At 42.8% G+C, this 17,500-nt stretch overlaps 1 protein-coding gene across 2 annotated transcripts in view; it reads left to right on the plus strand.

Moving 5' to 3' along the window:
• LOC122258651 (DBH-like monooxygenase protein 1) overlaps positions 1 to 17,500 on the plus strand; it is a 78,621-nt gene that overhangs the window by 33,018 nt on the left and 28,103 nt on the right. For both annotated transcript variants that reach the window (XM_043024730.2, XM_043024729.2), the window contains exons 2-3: positions 3,912 to 4,128; positions 4,527 to 4,634. In XM_043024730.2, coding sequence (XP_042880664.2) covers positions 3,919 to 4,128; positions 4,527 to 4,634 — 318 coding nt within the window. In that variant the 5' untranslated portion in view covers positions 3,912 to 3,918. The remainder of the gene's footprint in view (positions 1 to 3,911; positions 4,129 to 4,526; positions 4,635 to 17,500) is intronic.

Consider the following 17,500-nt stretch of genomic DNA (forward strand, 5'->3'; position numbering starts at 1 on the left):
CTTCTAATTTGCATATCCACACACGTATGAAGGGACACGTACGCACACACACACAAACAGAGAGAGAGAGAGAGAGAGAGAGAGAGAGAGAGAGAGAGAGAGAGAGAGAGAAATAAAAGAGAGAGAGAAGTAAGAGAGAGAGCGAGAAGTAAGAGAGAGGGAGAAAGAAGTAAGAGAGAGAGAGAGCGAGAGGCAAGAAAGAGAGAGAGCGAGAAGTAAGAGAGAGAGAGAGAGAAGTAAGAGAGAGAGCGAGAAGTAAAGGAGAGAGAGAGAGAGAGAAGTAAAAGAGAGAGAGAGAAGTAAGAGAGAGAGAGAGAAGTAAAAGAGAGAGAGAGAAGTAAGAGAGAGAAAGAGAGAGAAGCAAGCAAGTAAAAACGACCAAACAAAGGCACGCAGGTATGCACACGTAAATGCACACACAAAGCGTACACAGCAAAATATATGATCACATGCGCTCCCGCTAACACTCGCAAGAAAGAATCTATAATCTTTCCCCTGCTACTGCCAATGTCTCGTATCCAACGCCGCAAATATAGAAGAATAGGGAGATAGAATAATAGATGGGATAGATAAACGCCACTTGAAAATGGGTGAATAAATGAGAGAGTAATGCGGAGAAAAATAATGATAACGGGTTATTGTTTCACAACGCATTGCTTATCTTGTATTTAGGAATGTGTATCTTGTAGGGTTTGAAGGAAGGTTGTATTTTTTTTGGTATTTTTGGCGAGGTAGTAACATGGCGCCATATTGTATTACAAGAATTTGCTTTGTGCACTCCGTTTCTCGAGGGAAATAGGAGCTAATGTTTATAGACATTAAATATACATACATACATACATATATATATGTATATATATATATATATATATATATATATATATATATATATATATATATATATATATATATATATATATATATATATATATATTCACACATACATATACACACATATTTATACACCTACGTCCTGCAGGAGAATGATACAGATGATGATGATGATAATATATATATATATATATATATATATATATATATATATATATATATATATATATATACATTGTATAAATGATGTCAATAACCTACATTTTACATATTTTTGACTTGAGTAATCATATTTATTCGTCAGTGCGTCATGGTCCACGCGCCTCTAGCGGTAAATTCACAAGTTCAAGACCTTGTAATGCCGATTTTAGGGCTATTTTCACCGTAGCTTAGCGTCGAGACGCGGGGGGGGGGGGGGGTGCTGAATTTCTACAACACTTTTACACCAGTCACGAGTTCATAGTTTCGCCTGTTTATTTTGGGTCAAAGGTGAGAGAGGGAAAAGGAGAATGAGAGAGGAAAAAAGGAGAACAGAGAGGAAAAGGGGAACAGAGTGATTGAGCGACTAGTAAGTAGAGAGAGAGAAAAAAAGATAAAGAGAAGAGAGAGACAGAAGAGAAGAGAGAGGGAGAAGATAGAGAGAGAGAGAAGAGAAGAAAAGAGAGAGAAGAGAGAGAGAGAGAGAGAGAGAGAGAGAGAGACGGAGGTAGGGGGGGAGAGGGTAGGTGGCGTTGACTTAGTGTTTTAAGAATGATGTCATTTCACCATTAGCGTGGGAGGAGCTTATTTCGATTCGTTTAATAGGTGGTAATTTTGAGAGCCATTAAATGCTTCGTAATGAGTGACTTCTGGTTTCTGTGGCGTCGTTCAATTATTGAGAAGAAGGAGCAGGGAAGTAGCAGAAAGAGATTAATGTCTCGGCTGCACACAAACACACACGCATACACTCGCTTACGCACACGCATACATACACTTGCACGTACACACACACGCACACACACACACACGCGCGCACACACACACACACACACACACACACACACACACACACACACACACACACACACACACACACACACACACACACACACACACACACAAACATACAAACAAACAAACAAACACATTCTCTCTCTCTCTCTCTCTCTCTCTCCCCCCCCCCTCCCTCTCCCTCTCCCTCTCCCTCTCCCTCTCCCTCTCCCTCTCCCTCTCCCTCTCCCACTCCCTCTCCCATTCCCTCTCGCTCTCCCTCTCCCTCTCCCTCCCCCCCGTTCGTGGCGCAAATAATATCCAACGATATCAATTTCTTTCTAAAATCAGTTTAAATTAATCTTGTGGTATAAATAAATGAGTCGTGCCTAATGACACGCACGTCAGCATGACAGATAATCAGTGGGGAAAAAAGGATACAAAGAATTAAATGTTTTCTTCTCATATGATGTATATGAAATTTAATTTCGTAATCTTTGACGACGCGTTTGAATGATTTACTTATGTTGTTGTTATGTTTGGTTATTTGTCCATTTGTTTATTTACTGATTTACTCTATTCCCCCTTCTAATCTTCTTTTCCGTGATTCTCCTTTCTCACCGGCCGCGTCCCGAAAGGTATTGACAGTCCCACAGTTCACACTCCATGTTGAGGTGCGTGTCCCAGAGGCCTAAGCTCGTGAATATTAATTATTAACAGAAGGCTTTTGTCTCCGAAGTCGTAGACTCTTTTCCTCTATATTTTTTTTGCTGGGGGGGGGTATGGTCTGGATTTTTGTTAGTAGTGGTGGTCTTGGCTTTGGTTGTATTTGTTTTTTTTTAGATTATATATGTATATGGTTGGTTTTGTTGTTGAGGTGTGCGTTGGTTTCTTTATATATAGGTGTATTGTCATTGGGTTGTATGTAATGTACGTTTTATCCTAGCGATATTTACACATGTATATTTTAACAAAAAACATCAGTATAGATGTTCTTTTATGCCTCGTTTGTATTAGCAAATTCATCTGTCATTATCAGCGAGTTGTGTGTACGTTACGCCTTGTTTTCTCATCAAATAGTATGTGCATATAAATGTTTGATCATTCAAGCGTGCATGGATACCTCTTTGATCAGCTTAGGGTTGTATTAACCAGTCTTATACTATACATACATGTCTGCTTCTGTCTTTGTGGTGTATAAGTGCTAGATTACATGTTGCAACGTGGTTGTCTAAAGCAAAATAAATGCGTTTTGATAGGTACTAAGTGGCTTTTCTATACATGGGCATAGGTGAATGTACATACATGCACGCACACGGAGAGAACTGTGTACTGAAATGTATTAGAAAAATACTGAGACATGATACTTATCGTGTGATTAGTTAGGAATGTGTGTATATACTGTATGAAGTAATTCGGTTTAGAATAGGAATAGTAAAAATGGTAACATGAAATGAAATGACCGTATTGCAAGGTTATCCGACTGTTACCCTTTTAGCTAAATTTTCTTGTCCTTTCTTATTATTTCGATCTAATGTTTAAGTATAGAATTCAAACTATACCAAATGCACACACACAAAGAAAAAAAATTGTGAAGCATCCCTTAGAAAGTTTACCTGTTTCCAATTTGTGACAAGAAAGCGTAGCTATAATAACGAGGTTTTCATCCCGATCTGGTACCACTGATAGGTAGACATGACTGTTCCATAGCATGGGGAGAGGATGTTCACGGTAAAGTCGTCCTTATGGACTATGAGAGGAACGTTCATAATTGCTCTCGTTTCCGAAGGTTCGATGGGCGTATCGCCGACAACTCCTTCCATTGTTGCCAATTTTTTAAGGCAGTGACGCGAAAAGTGGGATTGTTTTTGTTTCTTCAATTTCTAATATGATAGTGTCCCTTAAAGAAAAACACTAATTTCTTCTACAAAGAAAACGGGATTCACACCATGCATTTCCAAAGTCGGCAATAGAAATAAAGAGTAATCTCCCCCCCCCCCCAGTCCACTCCCTCTCCCCCATCCCCCTTCCCAAACCCCCTTACAGATCGAACCAAACCCACACATTCACATAAACCTTATTTAATTCTCACCCTCTCTTTTTTCCCCCAGGATACGTATGCGTTTCGCCATAACCATGCTCCCTATCGTCGCCTTGGGTATCATTCTGGCCGCCCATACTGTGAGCGTGGGCGGCGTGGGCGTGGTAGGCCTATCGTCCGATTCCCTACCGCCCCTCGCCTTCGTGCACCGGGCAATGATGGACCAGCGCGGCGCCTACATCATGCTGTGGACGCCCTTGGAGGACCGCATCGTGGTGGAAGTGCAGGTAGGGGACCACCTTTCGTGTTTATTGTGATGCCATTATTGGTCTGGTTATGACTCTGGTTATTTTGGTTATTATTTTTGGTATTATTCTTATTATTTCTGTTATTGTTATTATTTTTTTATGAACAAGGTCATTGCAGTTACCATTTTGATTACTAGTTGATAATTATAGTTACCGATATTATAATGATTATCATTATCATTATCACACTCCCGCTCCACACACACACACACACACAAACGCTCCCCCTGTACCCTCTCCCTCCGCACACACACACACAAACACACTCAACCCCCCACCCCCTCCACACACAACACCCCCCCCACTAAATTTCCCCCTCCCTCCACCCCCTCTCAATCCAACCCTTTTTTTACCCCCCTCCCCCCTCCTTTTTCCAGGTGGCGACGAGGGGCTACGTAGGCCTAGGCTTCTCGCCAACAGGTGGAATGAAAGGAGCCGATGTGGTGCTCGGCTGGGTGGACGACAAAGGCTTCCTCCACTTCCAGGTAGGTGGAAGCAGGTGGAATTTCTGGAGTTTGTTGTTTTTAGCATTTTTGTTATTAACATTTTTATTATTTTATTATTATTATCATCATCATCAGTTTTATTATTATTATCATTAAATTATATACGTATATATAAAAAAAATAGGGGGGTGAATGGGTAGATTTTTTTTTTGAACAGTTCTTGTTCATATTGTTCACTTGAGGTTTATGATTTTTGTTTTTTTATTGTGGTTGTCTAGTGACTATTAAAGGGTTTCATAAGTATTTTTTTTTAATGTGTCATTGCACACACGCACACGCACACGCACACTGTTATATGTTCATCTCCCTTTTCACCATGTTTATCGCCCGTCCCTTTTTTTTATGTATTTTTTTCTTCTTTCTTATTCCTCGTCCAATGTTTAAAAAACAAGGTAGATTTATGATGTCGATGACCTTCAAGACTAGCAATGGCAGAGAGAACGAACGGCAAGACGAAAGCTAGTGGAAAGGGGAAACATTGATCAGATTGAATGAAGAAATTAGAAAATGGGGCTAGAATTATAGACACCCCCTCCTAGAGAGAGGGAGAGGGAGAGGGAGGGAGGGAGAGAGGGAGTGAGAGAGTGAGAGAGTGAGAGAGTGAGAGAGTGAGAGAGTGAGAGAGTGAGAGAGTGAGAGAGTGAGAGAGTGAGAGAGTGAGAGAGTGAGTGAGAGAGAGAGAGAGAGAGAGAGAGAGAGAGAGAGAGAGAGAGAGAGAGAGAGAGAGAGAGAGAGAGAGAGAGAGAGAGAAAGAGACAGAGAAAGAGACAGTGACATAGAGGAAGAGAGGGAAAGAAAGAGAGAGAGAGAGAGAAAGAGACAGAGAAAGAGACAGAGACAGAGACAGAGACAGAGAGAGATGGAAAGAAAGAGAGAGAGAGAGAGAGAAAGAGACAGAGACAGAGACAGAGACAGAGACAGACAGAGAGAAAGAGACAGAGACAGAGACAGAGACAGAGACAGGGACAGGGACAGGGACAGGGACAGAGACAGAGAGAGAATCACTTTCTTTCGTGTCACTCAAGCTGTAATTATACATTGTCTGTCGCCCCTCCAAACAACTTATCCAGGTGTCTCATTCACACTGCGCTCATCGCCATCCACTCACGAAATAGGAGAGAGCGCGAGAGAGAGAGAGAGAGAGAGAGAGAGAGAGAGAGAGAGAGAGAGAGAGAGAGAGAGAGAGAGAGAGAGAGAGAGAGAGAGAATATGAGACCCGAGAGACAGGCAGAAGCAGGGACAGGGGTAAAGGCAAAGTCAAAGAAAGAGACAGACAGAGAGAGCGAATGAAAGAAAAATGGGTAGAAAATAACCGAATACCGAGCCAATGAATATCTCATCGTCGACGGCCGTGTCAGCTGACAAGTCTCCCACGGCTGATATGATCGCGGGAATAAAAATTGCCTTCCAGATTAACCGCTCGCTAATTTATGCAAAAGAGCGTGACGGCGGCAGAGAGTTGCGATGACCCACGCGAAGAGAGGTTAAAGATAGGTTTGGTAATAAACATAAGGTGTGGAGAGAATGCCAAGAATGACAGTTAGGGGATTTTTTTTTGAAAATGTGTCGCAGGACGGTGATTGGTGGACGGGGGATATGGTGCGGGTTCATTGGCCGAAAGGTTAGAGCCACTGGTGACTGTGATTGGTGGGTCGGTGATGGCGTGTCGTCTCGTGACTGGTTAGAATTGTCGGTCAAAGAAAGTTTTTTTTTTTATCATAAAGTCTTCTGTATTTAGTTATTCACTCATAGTATTTCGAGTTGTAATGGATGTTTTGATTTTTTGTGTATTTTTCTTACAATCTTTCCGGATGGTAGTCTTGGAATTTAAAAAAAACGATTTGCTTTATGATCAGCATTTGCCGTTGCCGAAGCTGTGTCTCGGTAACATTGCCGTGACGCTGCGCCTCCAAAACATACTGCCGTCCTGAAGGAACTTTGCTTGATCGAAACACCATCAATAACCCAGATTGTCGTAACCGACCCGAAAAGAAAAAGAAAAAAAAGGTTATGTTACATACTTTTACACAATCATTACATTTTCTTCATGCATCAAAAGTCCAGAAATAGTCGGGAATAAAAAAAAAAAAGAATAAAACTATGATGCATGATCTAGTAATCCCAGCTAGGATATTTGCATACTTGAGACCCTAAGATCAAACCGCCAGTTACTCCCGAGCGGCGGAAACGGTTACGGAACACGAAAACGTATCCCCTTAAATCCCGGGAGAAAAATAGATTTATTCCTGACGAATCGGCGTGTAATTCAAGCTTGTTTTATTACTCGAGAAACGCGATGATACTGGGTTTCAGAAAAATGGATTCGGGAACGGGAGTCGCCGTCGTCGGGAAATACGCTCGGCGGTTCGGGAGTCGGGACGTCGCGTTACTCTTGTTGGATTCGCTTTTGGTGTGCGGGTTTCCTTCTGCATTTTCTTTTTTTTTTTTTTTTTGGGGGGGGGAGCAAGTGTGGGTGTCTTTGTTTCAGTTGTTTGTCTGTTTGTTTGTTTGTTTGAGGTTAGAGATGTTTAAGAAAATTAATAGAAATGAATTGATAAAGAGAAGAATGGATAGAACTTAGAAAAGGCAGGCAGGTAGGCAGGCACACACACACACACACACACACACACACACACACACACACACACACACACACACACACACACACACACACACACACACACACACACACACACACACACACACACTCACACACGCACAGCCTTGTTGCATGCGACTGCAAACACCGTGACTCCAACCATGGTGATACAAAACGAACGAGAATCTTCATCGCCAAAGCAAGCCATGCAACAACCGCGGCCCAGCGATGCCAGCTGCAATATTGCCAGCTTTGGAGCGGCGGCACGTGGCAGGTGCAGCCGCCGCGGGACAGGTCGGCGCGCGTGCGGCGATGGCGCGTGGCTTTCGGCTTCACGCTTCACGGGCGGGTGGACGCCGCCCGCCGCCCCTCCTCCCGCACACGCCCTTCCTTCCTCGGGATGGCCTTCCGATCTCCTTCCAGCTGGGAGGGAATCGGATCATGATCTGCGTGTTCTTTCAGTTTTAATCTCTTTCTTTCACGTTTACATACTCGCTATCTCTCTTCCTCCTTCTCTTCTTCCTCCTCCTCCTCCTCCTCTATCCACCTCCTCCTCCTTCTCCTCCACCTCCTCCTCCCCCTCCTCCTCCTCCTCCTCCTCCTCCTCCTCCTCCTCCTCCTCCTCCTCCTCCTCCTCCTCCTCCTCCTCCTCCTCCTCGTCCTCCTCCTCCTCCTACTCTATCCACCTCCTCCTCCTACTCTATCCACCTCCTCCTCCTTCTCCATCCACCTCCTCCTCCCCATCTTCCTCCTCCTCCTCCTCCCCTATCCACCTCCTCCTCCTTCTCCATCCACCTCCTCCTCCTTCTCCAACCTCCTCCTCCTCCCCCATCCACCTCCTCCTCCTCCCCCATCCACCTCCTCCTCCTCCCCCATCCACCTCCTCCTCCTACCCCCCCTATCCTAGCTTCCCTCCCTGCCTCCATCCTCCCCTTTCTTACTCACTCCTCATCCCATCCCTACCCCCCACCCTTCCTTCCCTTCCTCACCACTCCCTGCCCTCATCCCATCCCTACCCCCATCCTTCCCTCCCTCACCACTCCCAGCCCTCCTCCCCCTCACCCCCTCACACCCTCCCCCCTCCCAAGTAGCAACCCCCAAAGCCACACCCTTAATCCTTAGGAGATCGTCTGTGTGAAGTTGTAAAGAATAATAAATGTGTCGATAGGGTGTAGAGTGACGTTGAGGCGGGAGGTTAATGCGTGGCCCATGATGATGTGTATGATGTCATCGGGTGACAGGTGCGGTCTGTCACGGAATGTCATGTTGCTTTGTGGACTCGGATTATGTTCGGGTGAGTTTGCTCGTAAGCTCACGCGTGAACTCGCACTCGCACTCACACGCGGGGGTTATGTAACGCGTGCACATTGTTGGGATTATATTTTTTTGTGCAATACGTTTATTGTGTATAGTTATGAAGCGAAATAATTCTTTTTGTGACAATGATGACGAATAATGATAATAACAATGATAATAACCCCAAATATAATCAAACTATACTAGCAATACTAACAACGAGGATAAAAACAATCACGCCACAAATGACAACAACAACAACAACAGATCTAACAACAAGAAGAAAGACTGAGAATCACAAACACCAATAAACCAGTGAACGGGAAAGAACCAAACGCACACGAAAACAACCAAACAAAAACACATCACCGACCTTGAGGAGACGAAGACATGAGGGAATGAATGGAAAGGGATCAGCTTGTCCTCGAATCAGCTGGGCCGTTGAAGGGGTGGGTTTTATTATGCTGGTTGGTGGGTTTTAGTGGTTAATTGTTATCATTATTGGTCGGTGGGTTGGGGAGGGGGGGAGATATGAGGGTGGGTGAGGGGGAGGAGGGTAGAGTGGTGGGAGGAAGGAGGGAGGGAGGAGGCAAGAAGTAGAGAATTGTGAGTAAGAGAGTTATACACAAAGATATAAATGGATTTAAACGTGGACGGATGAGAACAGTCATAGAATGTGGTGAATTGTGAAGAGAAGTGGTAACCGTTAAAAAAAAGTGTATGCGTAACTTCACAGTGCATGCTTCACTATTCGACAACGGTAAAATGTATTACTAGAATAAAGAATCAGTGTTGCATAACTTGTACTGTTCTTTGACTTTCTTTGTATCAGTTTAGAGTTCAAAGTGTTATGACCCAAAGTTCTCGATGTACACTAATCGCATCACCTTTCGTAATAATCAACATAGTGAATTAAAAGAAAAGAAAAAAAACATATGCAAATGATGTATATCACTTTGGTACACTCAATTAGGTCACCCTGCATAATTATTGACACAATTCAGAAAGGCTGTTAATGACAACATCAACAAGTGTGCTCTGTTTTCTTTCCTTTTCTTCTTCATTCATCACGTGTCTTATTGAGAACGCCATAATATCATGACGTCCTATTTCTCTTCCCATTGTTGTCTGCCATGACGAATCCTTTCATTGTTGCTGCCATGTCTTTGCACAATAAGATCTCTAAAATAAGGATAGGTGTGTTCGATTTTTTTCTTTCTTTTTTTTTTCTTTCTCAAGATATACACGTCCGGTGATCTTGTGAATGAAGGAAATTATATTATTTTTTAGTTAAGTGTAATTTCTGAGTCGTTGATTATCGCTTGGTTGGGTGAATGAACAAAGAAATGCACGAGACTCTTTTTTTTATTCGAAGTGCATCGTCGAAAGTGAATCTAAAATTTGGCAGCTTTTGGGTCGTTGATCAACCCGGTTCGAGTGAACTTCCGGTCGCCGCCAGGCGCCCTTTCCTTTTTTCTCCCCTTCTTCCTCCAATATCCCCTTCTTCCACCCTATCCTCCTATCCCCTTCTTCTTCTTCTCTCCCCTACTACCCACCTTTCTCCTCTTCCCTACTTCCCCCCTATCCCCTTCTCTCCTCTCCCCTTCCTCCCCTCTTCCCTTCTTCCCCCCTTACCCCCTATCCCCTTCTTCCCTTCTTCCCCCCTTACCCCCTATCCCCTTCTTCCCTTCTTCCCCCCTTACCCCCTATCCCCTTCTTCCCTCCTCCCCCCCTCTCCCCCTATCCCCTTCTTCCCTCCTCACCCCCTCTCCCCCTATCCCCTTCTTCCCTCCTCACCCCCTCTCCCCCTATCCCCTTCTTCCTTCCTCACCCCTTCTCCGCTAGACGTAAAGGAAAAAGAGGAAAGTCTATATCAACGGCACGCGATTTAGAGTACTCCGTTCCCGCCGCCCACGGCATTTCCTTCCATCGTTTTCCTCCTACTTCTCCTCCTTTTCTTCCTCCTCCTTCTCCTCCTCCTCCTCCTCATCATCATCATCATCATCATCATCATCATCATCATCATCATCATCATCTGCCTCCTTTTTCTCCTCCTCTTCCCCCTGCTCCTCTTCCTCTCCCTCCTCCTACTCTTCCTCTTCCTACTCTTCCTCCTCCTCCTCCTCCTCCTCCTCCTCCTCCTCCTCCTCCGCCACCCCAACCCCACCCCCACCCCCACCCCTACTCCCACTCCCCCACCCTCCTCCCCTCCCACACCCCACCCAACACTCCCTCCCCTTTCCCCCATTCTCCTCTACCTCCTCCCCCAAAGTGCAAACGTTTCCAGACGGCTTTGCACTCGTCACGGAAACATTATTTTGCTCCCAGGTTGAAATCTCGGGGCTACACCCTTTGCTGGCGTAACTAATAGCCTCCCTCCCTCCCTCCCTCCCTCCCTCCCTTCCCTTCCCTTTCCCTCCATGCACCCTGTCCCTTCCATTCCCTTCACCCCAGGGAATCCCTAGGGGAGGAGGGGTTGAAAGGTGGGGAAAGGGTGTGGGGGAGAGAAGCAAGTTCACAACTTTCCCACTGGAGATGTAAGGGAAGAGAAGGCAATGGAAAACTAGGAGAAATAACCGGAAAAGGATGACTGGTATACACCGAGCGATATTGGTAAGCGCTGGTACTTGGTATATACTACTTACTTCTTGTATTTTTGGTGGTCCTTTCGTATTTCCAGATTCGGTTGTGGTTTATTGGGTGTTGGGGGGGCGCAGTAGTGAAGTCTGGCGGGGAATCCCGTAGAGTGGTCTTGGTCATTCGTTTGTATAGCGTGAGGTAATGCATATACTATCGCCGCCAGGAGAAAGAATAAATTAGAGTCCGTTTTTAATTACTCTCAGAGTAATGTACCATAAAAGGTAGATAAAGCACACGATTTTATCTTGATTTTATCTAATTACTTTGAGTACGCTTACTTTTTATTTCCGCATAAACTGAAATTACCCCGACACGTTTTCCCATACCCTTGCTCAATGACCTTGTGCAGTACCGTGTACAAAATGCAGGGACATTTATTTTTCTTTCCCTTGTGCCAGAAGGTCTCCTGATATAGTTGGTGAACAGGAGGCTCTCCGGTGCCACGTGGGAGTGCCAGCTGAGTCATGACGAGTCCTTTCTAGTGCCAGGGTTAAAGGGTTATGTTGTGTGGGAAAAAATATTCTCACGCATAAAAAGTCATGCTCATGTTTTGTGTAATTTTGTATTTTTTTATTTATTTTTTATTAATGTTAAATTAGATGATAAACACTAACCTCCAACTGTTGGAAGGCTGTTACTACTTTTGAAATATTCTCCAGTCGTTAAAATTATCATTAAATTTCATGTGAAAAATATAAATATTTACAAAAGTAAGATATAGATATGACCGCTATAGATCTACAGGGATCATCGTAGTTTTTTTTCTCGAAAAATGCTTTTTTACGATTACTCCGAGGAAATTGAATTGAAGAATCATGACAGGGGTACCTTCCATTAATTTCGACTGCAATTCCCTTCTGCAAATAACATCCTCAAGAAGGGAGCTTAGTTTGCAATTGCCATTAGATATGATCATGCCCCTTGATTACGGATCATTATATGCCTTCATTATTACCGAGCTTCATGAGACCACAGTTACCTGTATGCAAGTCTTACGAACGCTTAGCTTTGCCGTAGAAGGGATTCTCGAGTCTGTGTGTGTGTGTGTGTGTGTGTGTGTGTGTGTGTGTGTGTGTGTGTGTGTGTGTGTGTGTGTGTGTGTGTGTGTGTGTGTGTGTGTGTGTGTGAGGGAGATGGAGATGGAGATGGAGAGGGAGAGGGAGAGGGAGAGGGAGAGGGAGATGGAGATGGAGATGGAGATGGAGATGGAGAGGGAGATGGAGAGGGAGAGGGAGAGGGAAGAGGAGAGAGGAGAGTGGGGAAGAGAAGGAGAGATAGACAGGAGGAGAGAAGAGAGAGAGGGAGTGAGAGAGAGAGAAGAGAGAGAGTGAGGGTGGAGCGGTGAGAGAGAGATAGAGGAGAGAGAAAGAGAGAACGGTTCGTTTGGGAAGGGGGGACGTGCGTGTGTTTGTTCTTATTTATTCTTAATTTACTTCCGCAATTAGCGTGAAGGGCAGCGGGGAGGGTGAAGTTGCCTTCCAGAGCGACTGAGAGGGAGTGCTGAAGTTTAATGAGGTGATTATAAGGGCAATTAAATGATTATAGGCGATATCGGTAGAATGCACCATGGCTCTTTGTCACGTGATATTGCAGAATGGAAGTAATTGTGTTGATACTGAATTTGAACTGGTGTGACTGCGCGGCGTTTCATAGGGAATATATATATACACACATGTACACTGTATACTGTACATTGTACAGTATATATATATATTTATATATATATATATATGTATATATATATATATTCATATATATATATATATATATATATATATATATATATTCATATAAGTAGATATATATATATATATATATATCTATTATTTATATATATATATATATATATATATAGAGATATAATATCTATATATTCGTATAATATATATATACATATATATATATATTATAATATATATTATATATTATATATATAATCAATGTACAGATTGACTTGCAAAACACTCTTCCTGTTGATATATTTTCATATATATTCATATATATATATATATATAATATATATATATATTCATATATATATTTTTTCATATATATAATATATATATATATATATATATATTCATATATTCATATAAATATATATATTCTTATATTCATATATATAATATATATGTTGTTTGTGTATATATATATATATATTGTATATATATATTCATATATATATATATATATATATATATATATATATACAGTATATACAAATAATATATATAATATAATATATATAGAGATTGTAATATATATATATATATATATATATAATATATAAACCACATAAAATATATATGAATATATGTCTGTATATATATGTATATAAATATATATAATATATATAATATATATATACGGGTGGGAATATATATATATATATATGTCTGTATATATATATATATATATAATAATATATAATAATATATATATATATAATATTTAAATATCATTAGCCTCGGTAGATATTGTTTATTTTGTATGAATATGTACCTTTATATGTATATTTTATATAAATATTTTTGCCATACATATGCATATTTGTGTGCATATCTGTATATATATAGTGCAGAATTTTCATTACAACATGCAAGGAATTTTGACATATACGGTATTTCAACTTGTATGACTGGAGTTAAGCTCAGCCGAGTGATATTTGAAACCTCGCCATTTCTTGAGCATTAGACTAAGAAAAATTACACCCCCCCCCCCTCCATATCCCATAAGTGTTACTTTCCATGCAATTTATATTTTTTTTTATTCCATTTTCGGTCTTTTTTTGGAGGGAGGAACATAAGAATATAGCTCTACGCTTGTTGTTCCAGCGAATCTTAATCCGTCGACACTATAAACAAAATTTTACGTCGTCGCGTGAGTTGCCGGAGTGCGCGTCACCATTACTCGACAAGATAGATTTCTTCTTTTTTTGTAAGACGCTGGATTTTTCTATAGATCGAGTAGGGCCTCGTTCCCGGTTGGTATTTATCTGAGACCATCTGGACTGCAGAGGTGTGGCGCTTGACCTCTTTGTGCCAGCTGTTTTTTTTTTTGTGTTTATATGTATCCATCTATGTGCCTGTGTCTGTTTGTGTATGACCGACCTACTTCAACTTTTATGGCCCTCTGTGTGACCTGAGATCACGTGATCAGACGCAGCATACGGATTCCGGAAGTGAGCGGGTCGAAGAAGAACCGGGAGAAGGGAATAATGATCGCAATAGACGGATAGGAGATGGGAAACAGGACCCACGGGAGAATAACGAAATGAAGAAACGGACGAAAATGTGAAAGAAAATAAGAGATAATCTAGAAACAAAAATGAAGGAAGGAAGTTCCAAAATTAAGAAAGATAAAACAAAAATCAAGCAAACAAAATGGATGAATAAGGAATGAAATGACGAATGAAAACGAAACACAGGATCACCCCTACCCCCTCCCCCTCCCCCTGTTCCTCTTCCTCTTCCTCCCACCTCCTCGTGTTATGTGACGTTATACAACACGGATATTACGGGTTATGGGAGAGCGAAAACCTCCGGGAGTTTTATACACAAAATTGTTTAACATTTCTCTCTCTTTTTTCGGTGTATATTTTTTAGGGAAAATAGGGAAAATAATAGTAATAGACCCCAAAACTTTCTTAGTCCAAGGACAGTTCGATGACCGTAGTTGATGACTGACCTGAGATATCTGTGATAGCTGCTGTGGACCTGATAATTGTACTGTACCTAGCTGCTGCCGTGACCTATTCTTTAGTGCTAACAGATTTTTCAGTATAATTACGTGTAAATTTCGTTATCGCCCTAGTACTCGGTACCCATGACTTTAACGTTGGTGTTGTTGTCAATAAAAGTGATACAAAAGTTTGTAGTTCTTGAAACGGTTATCTGAATTACTTAGTTTCTTGAGGTAGGGAAAAAAAAAAACTACAACGTAATAATGATTAGAAAGAGTTAGTAAGAAGTGTGAGTGCCAGGCAGGCGTGTGCGTGAAAATTCTTCTGATTCTCATGATCTATTTTAAAGCGTTGCAGTAATCAGCGAAGAGGTTGGCCTTTAATCGTAAGTTTAAGTGGTTTGTGTCCTAAAACCCTCCATTCTATCCAAATAAATAATATGTCTTTGTTTTCTCTTTTGTCATTCTTTTAATTTTATTCGTCCTCTCTGTCTATATTCCCCCCCCCTCTCTCTCTCTTTCATCTCTCTCTCTCTCCCTTTCTCATCTCTCTCTCCCCCTTTCTCATCTCTCTCTCTCCCCCTTTCTCATCTCTCTCTCTCTCTCTCTCTCTCTCTCTCGCTCTCTCTCTCTCTCTCTCTCTCTCTCTCTCTCTCTCTCATTCTCTCCTCTCCCTCTCTCCTCTCTCTCTCGTCTCATCCATCTCTCCTTCTCTCCTCTCTCTCCTCTCCTCTTCTCTCTCTTTCTCTCTCTCATACTACTCTCCCCCCTGTTCACATGTCTTTCTGTCCGTCCTATTCCCATACTTTCTCCCCCCCCCCTCTCCCACCCACTCCCCATCTCCCTCTCTATGTCACCGTGTTTACGAGAAAACTTTTAGCTTTCCTAATGTTTTATTCACGATTTGGATTTTTATTTTTCTCCTTCTTTCCGCGCACTCAAACGTCCTATTTGCGTGAGGGCGAGAGATCGAGCAAGGAGAAAGTTTTAATCTGGCGTTGCATATCGAAAAGGCCATGGGCTGCTCATGGGAAGTTCAATGCGGGGAGGGTGTGATATGGTGGAGTGTATTGGTTGCTGTTTTGGGTGGACCAAAAACACCACGCTCATCGCCACCATTATCATCTGATTCACTCCAAAACACCCCCATCATCACCATCATCACCACATTCACATCATCACCACCACCACCACCACCACCATCACCATTAATACCACCACCGCTACCACCACCACCACCAATATCATAACCACCATCCCTACCACCACCATCCTAGTCATTCCTCCCCCTCCATCCTTCCCCCCTCCCCCCTAAAAGGCCCCCACCCCGAGCCCCGAGTCCTGTAAGCCCGTGGGTGTGCGTCGGGCCCCCCACCCCCCCCCCCCGGGCGTTTCTATATTCATGGGCACTCTTCCCTTCTGGTCTATTACAGCTGCATACACGCGAACGCGCCGACAGTGGAGGGTGGGTCGTCTCTGGCTGTTGATGTTTGTCGTGTGGTTGTTTGTCTTTTGTTTTTGTTGTGGTGTTGTTGTTGTTGTTGTTTTGTTGTTGTTTTGAAGTTGGTTGGAACTCGTTAGTCATCGTCAGCCATCAGCCATCCAATAAAGATTGAAGAGGAAGGAAATAAATGAATAGATTAAGGGAGAAGCTGTGCTACTGTTACTACCACCATCATCCCCACTGCTACTGCTGTATCTGTTCTGCTGCTGTTATGACTGATGGTGCCATTAGTGGTACTGCTTTTACAATGACTTGTATGTTTCACCAGTGCAATCCCTGTTACTATTTTTGCAACTAATATAACTATTCCTTATTACTGCTTAATACTAATGTATAATATATATATATATATATATTTATATATATATATATATTTATAAAAAAGAACATGGGAAAATGGAGGAAGAGGGAGAGGAAAAGAGTAGACAGGCAGACAAGCCTAATGACTGGATGACTGACTAACTAACTGATTGAGTGACTGACTGACTGGATGAATGAATGGATGAATGAATGAATGAATGAATGAATGAATGAATGAATGAATGACCGACCAACTGACTGACTGCCTGAGTGATACACACAAACCAACAGACAGGCAAGTCCGGCGGACAGCCAGATGCAAACATACATACAAACAAAACAAGAAGAAAAAACAGATCATCAGAGAATTAGAGAAACTGAGATAGGCAGACAGACAGACAAATAGACATACACAAAGTTGAAGCTCACAACTGCTCCCCCTCTCCTCCCCCTCCTCCCCCACCCCCTCTCGCTACTTCCTGCCCATTCCCTTCCCCTCTCCCCTTCTCTTTCTCCCCTCTCCTTCACCTTTCCCTACAGCCCTTCCCCTCCTTCTTCATCCCCCTTTAAATATAAAAAATGCCTCTCCCTCCTACCCCTACATCAAGCCCTATCCCTACTCCCTCCCTCATTCCCTTCCCCCCCTCCCTCCCTCCCTCCCTCCCTCCCTCCCTCCCTCCCTCCCTCCCTCCCTCCCTCCCTCCTTACCCTCCTCCCTCATTCCCTCCTTACCTTCCTCCCTTCCTCCCTTCCTCCCCCCCTCCCTCCCTCTCTCCCTGTTTCTCTTCTTCCCTCCCTCCCTCGCTCCTTACCTTCCTTCCCCTC

The sequence above is a fragment of the Penaeus japonicus genome, unplaced genomic scaffold, assembly GCF_977035675.1.
Source record: "Penaeus japonicus unplaced genomic scaffold, GWHDUDI00000001_assembly GWHDUDI00000003, whole genome shotgun sequence".
NCBI lineage: Eukaryota > Metazoa > Arthropoda > Malacostraca > Decapoda > Penaeidae > Penaeus > Penaeus japonicus.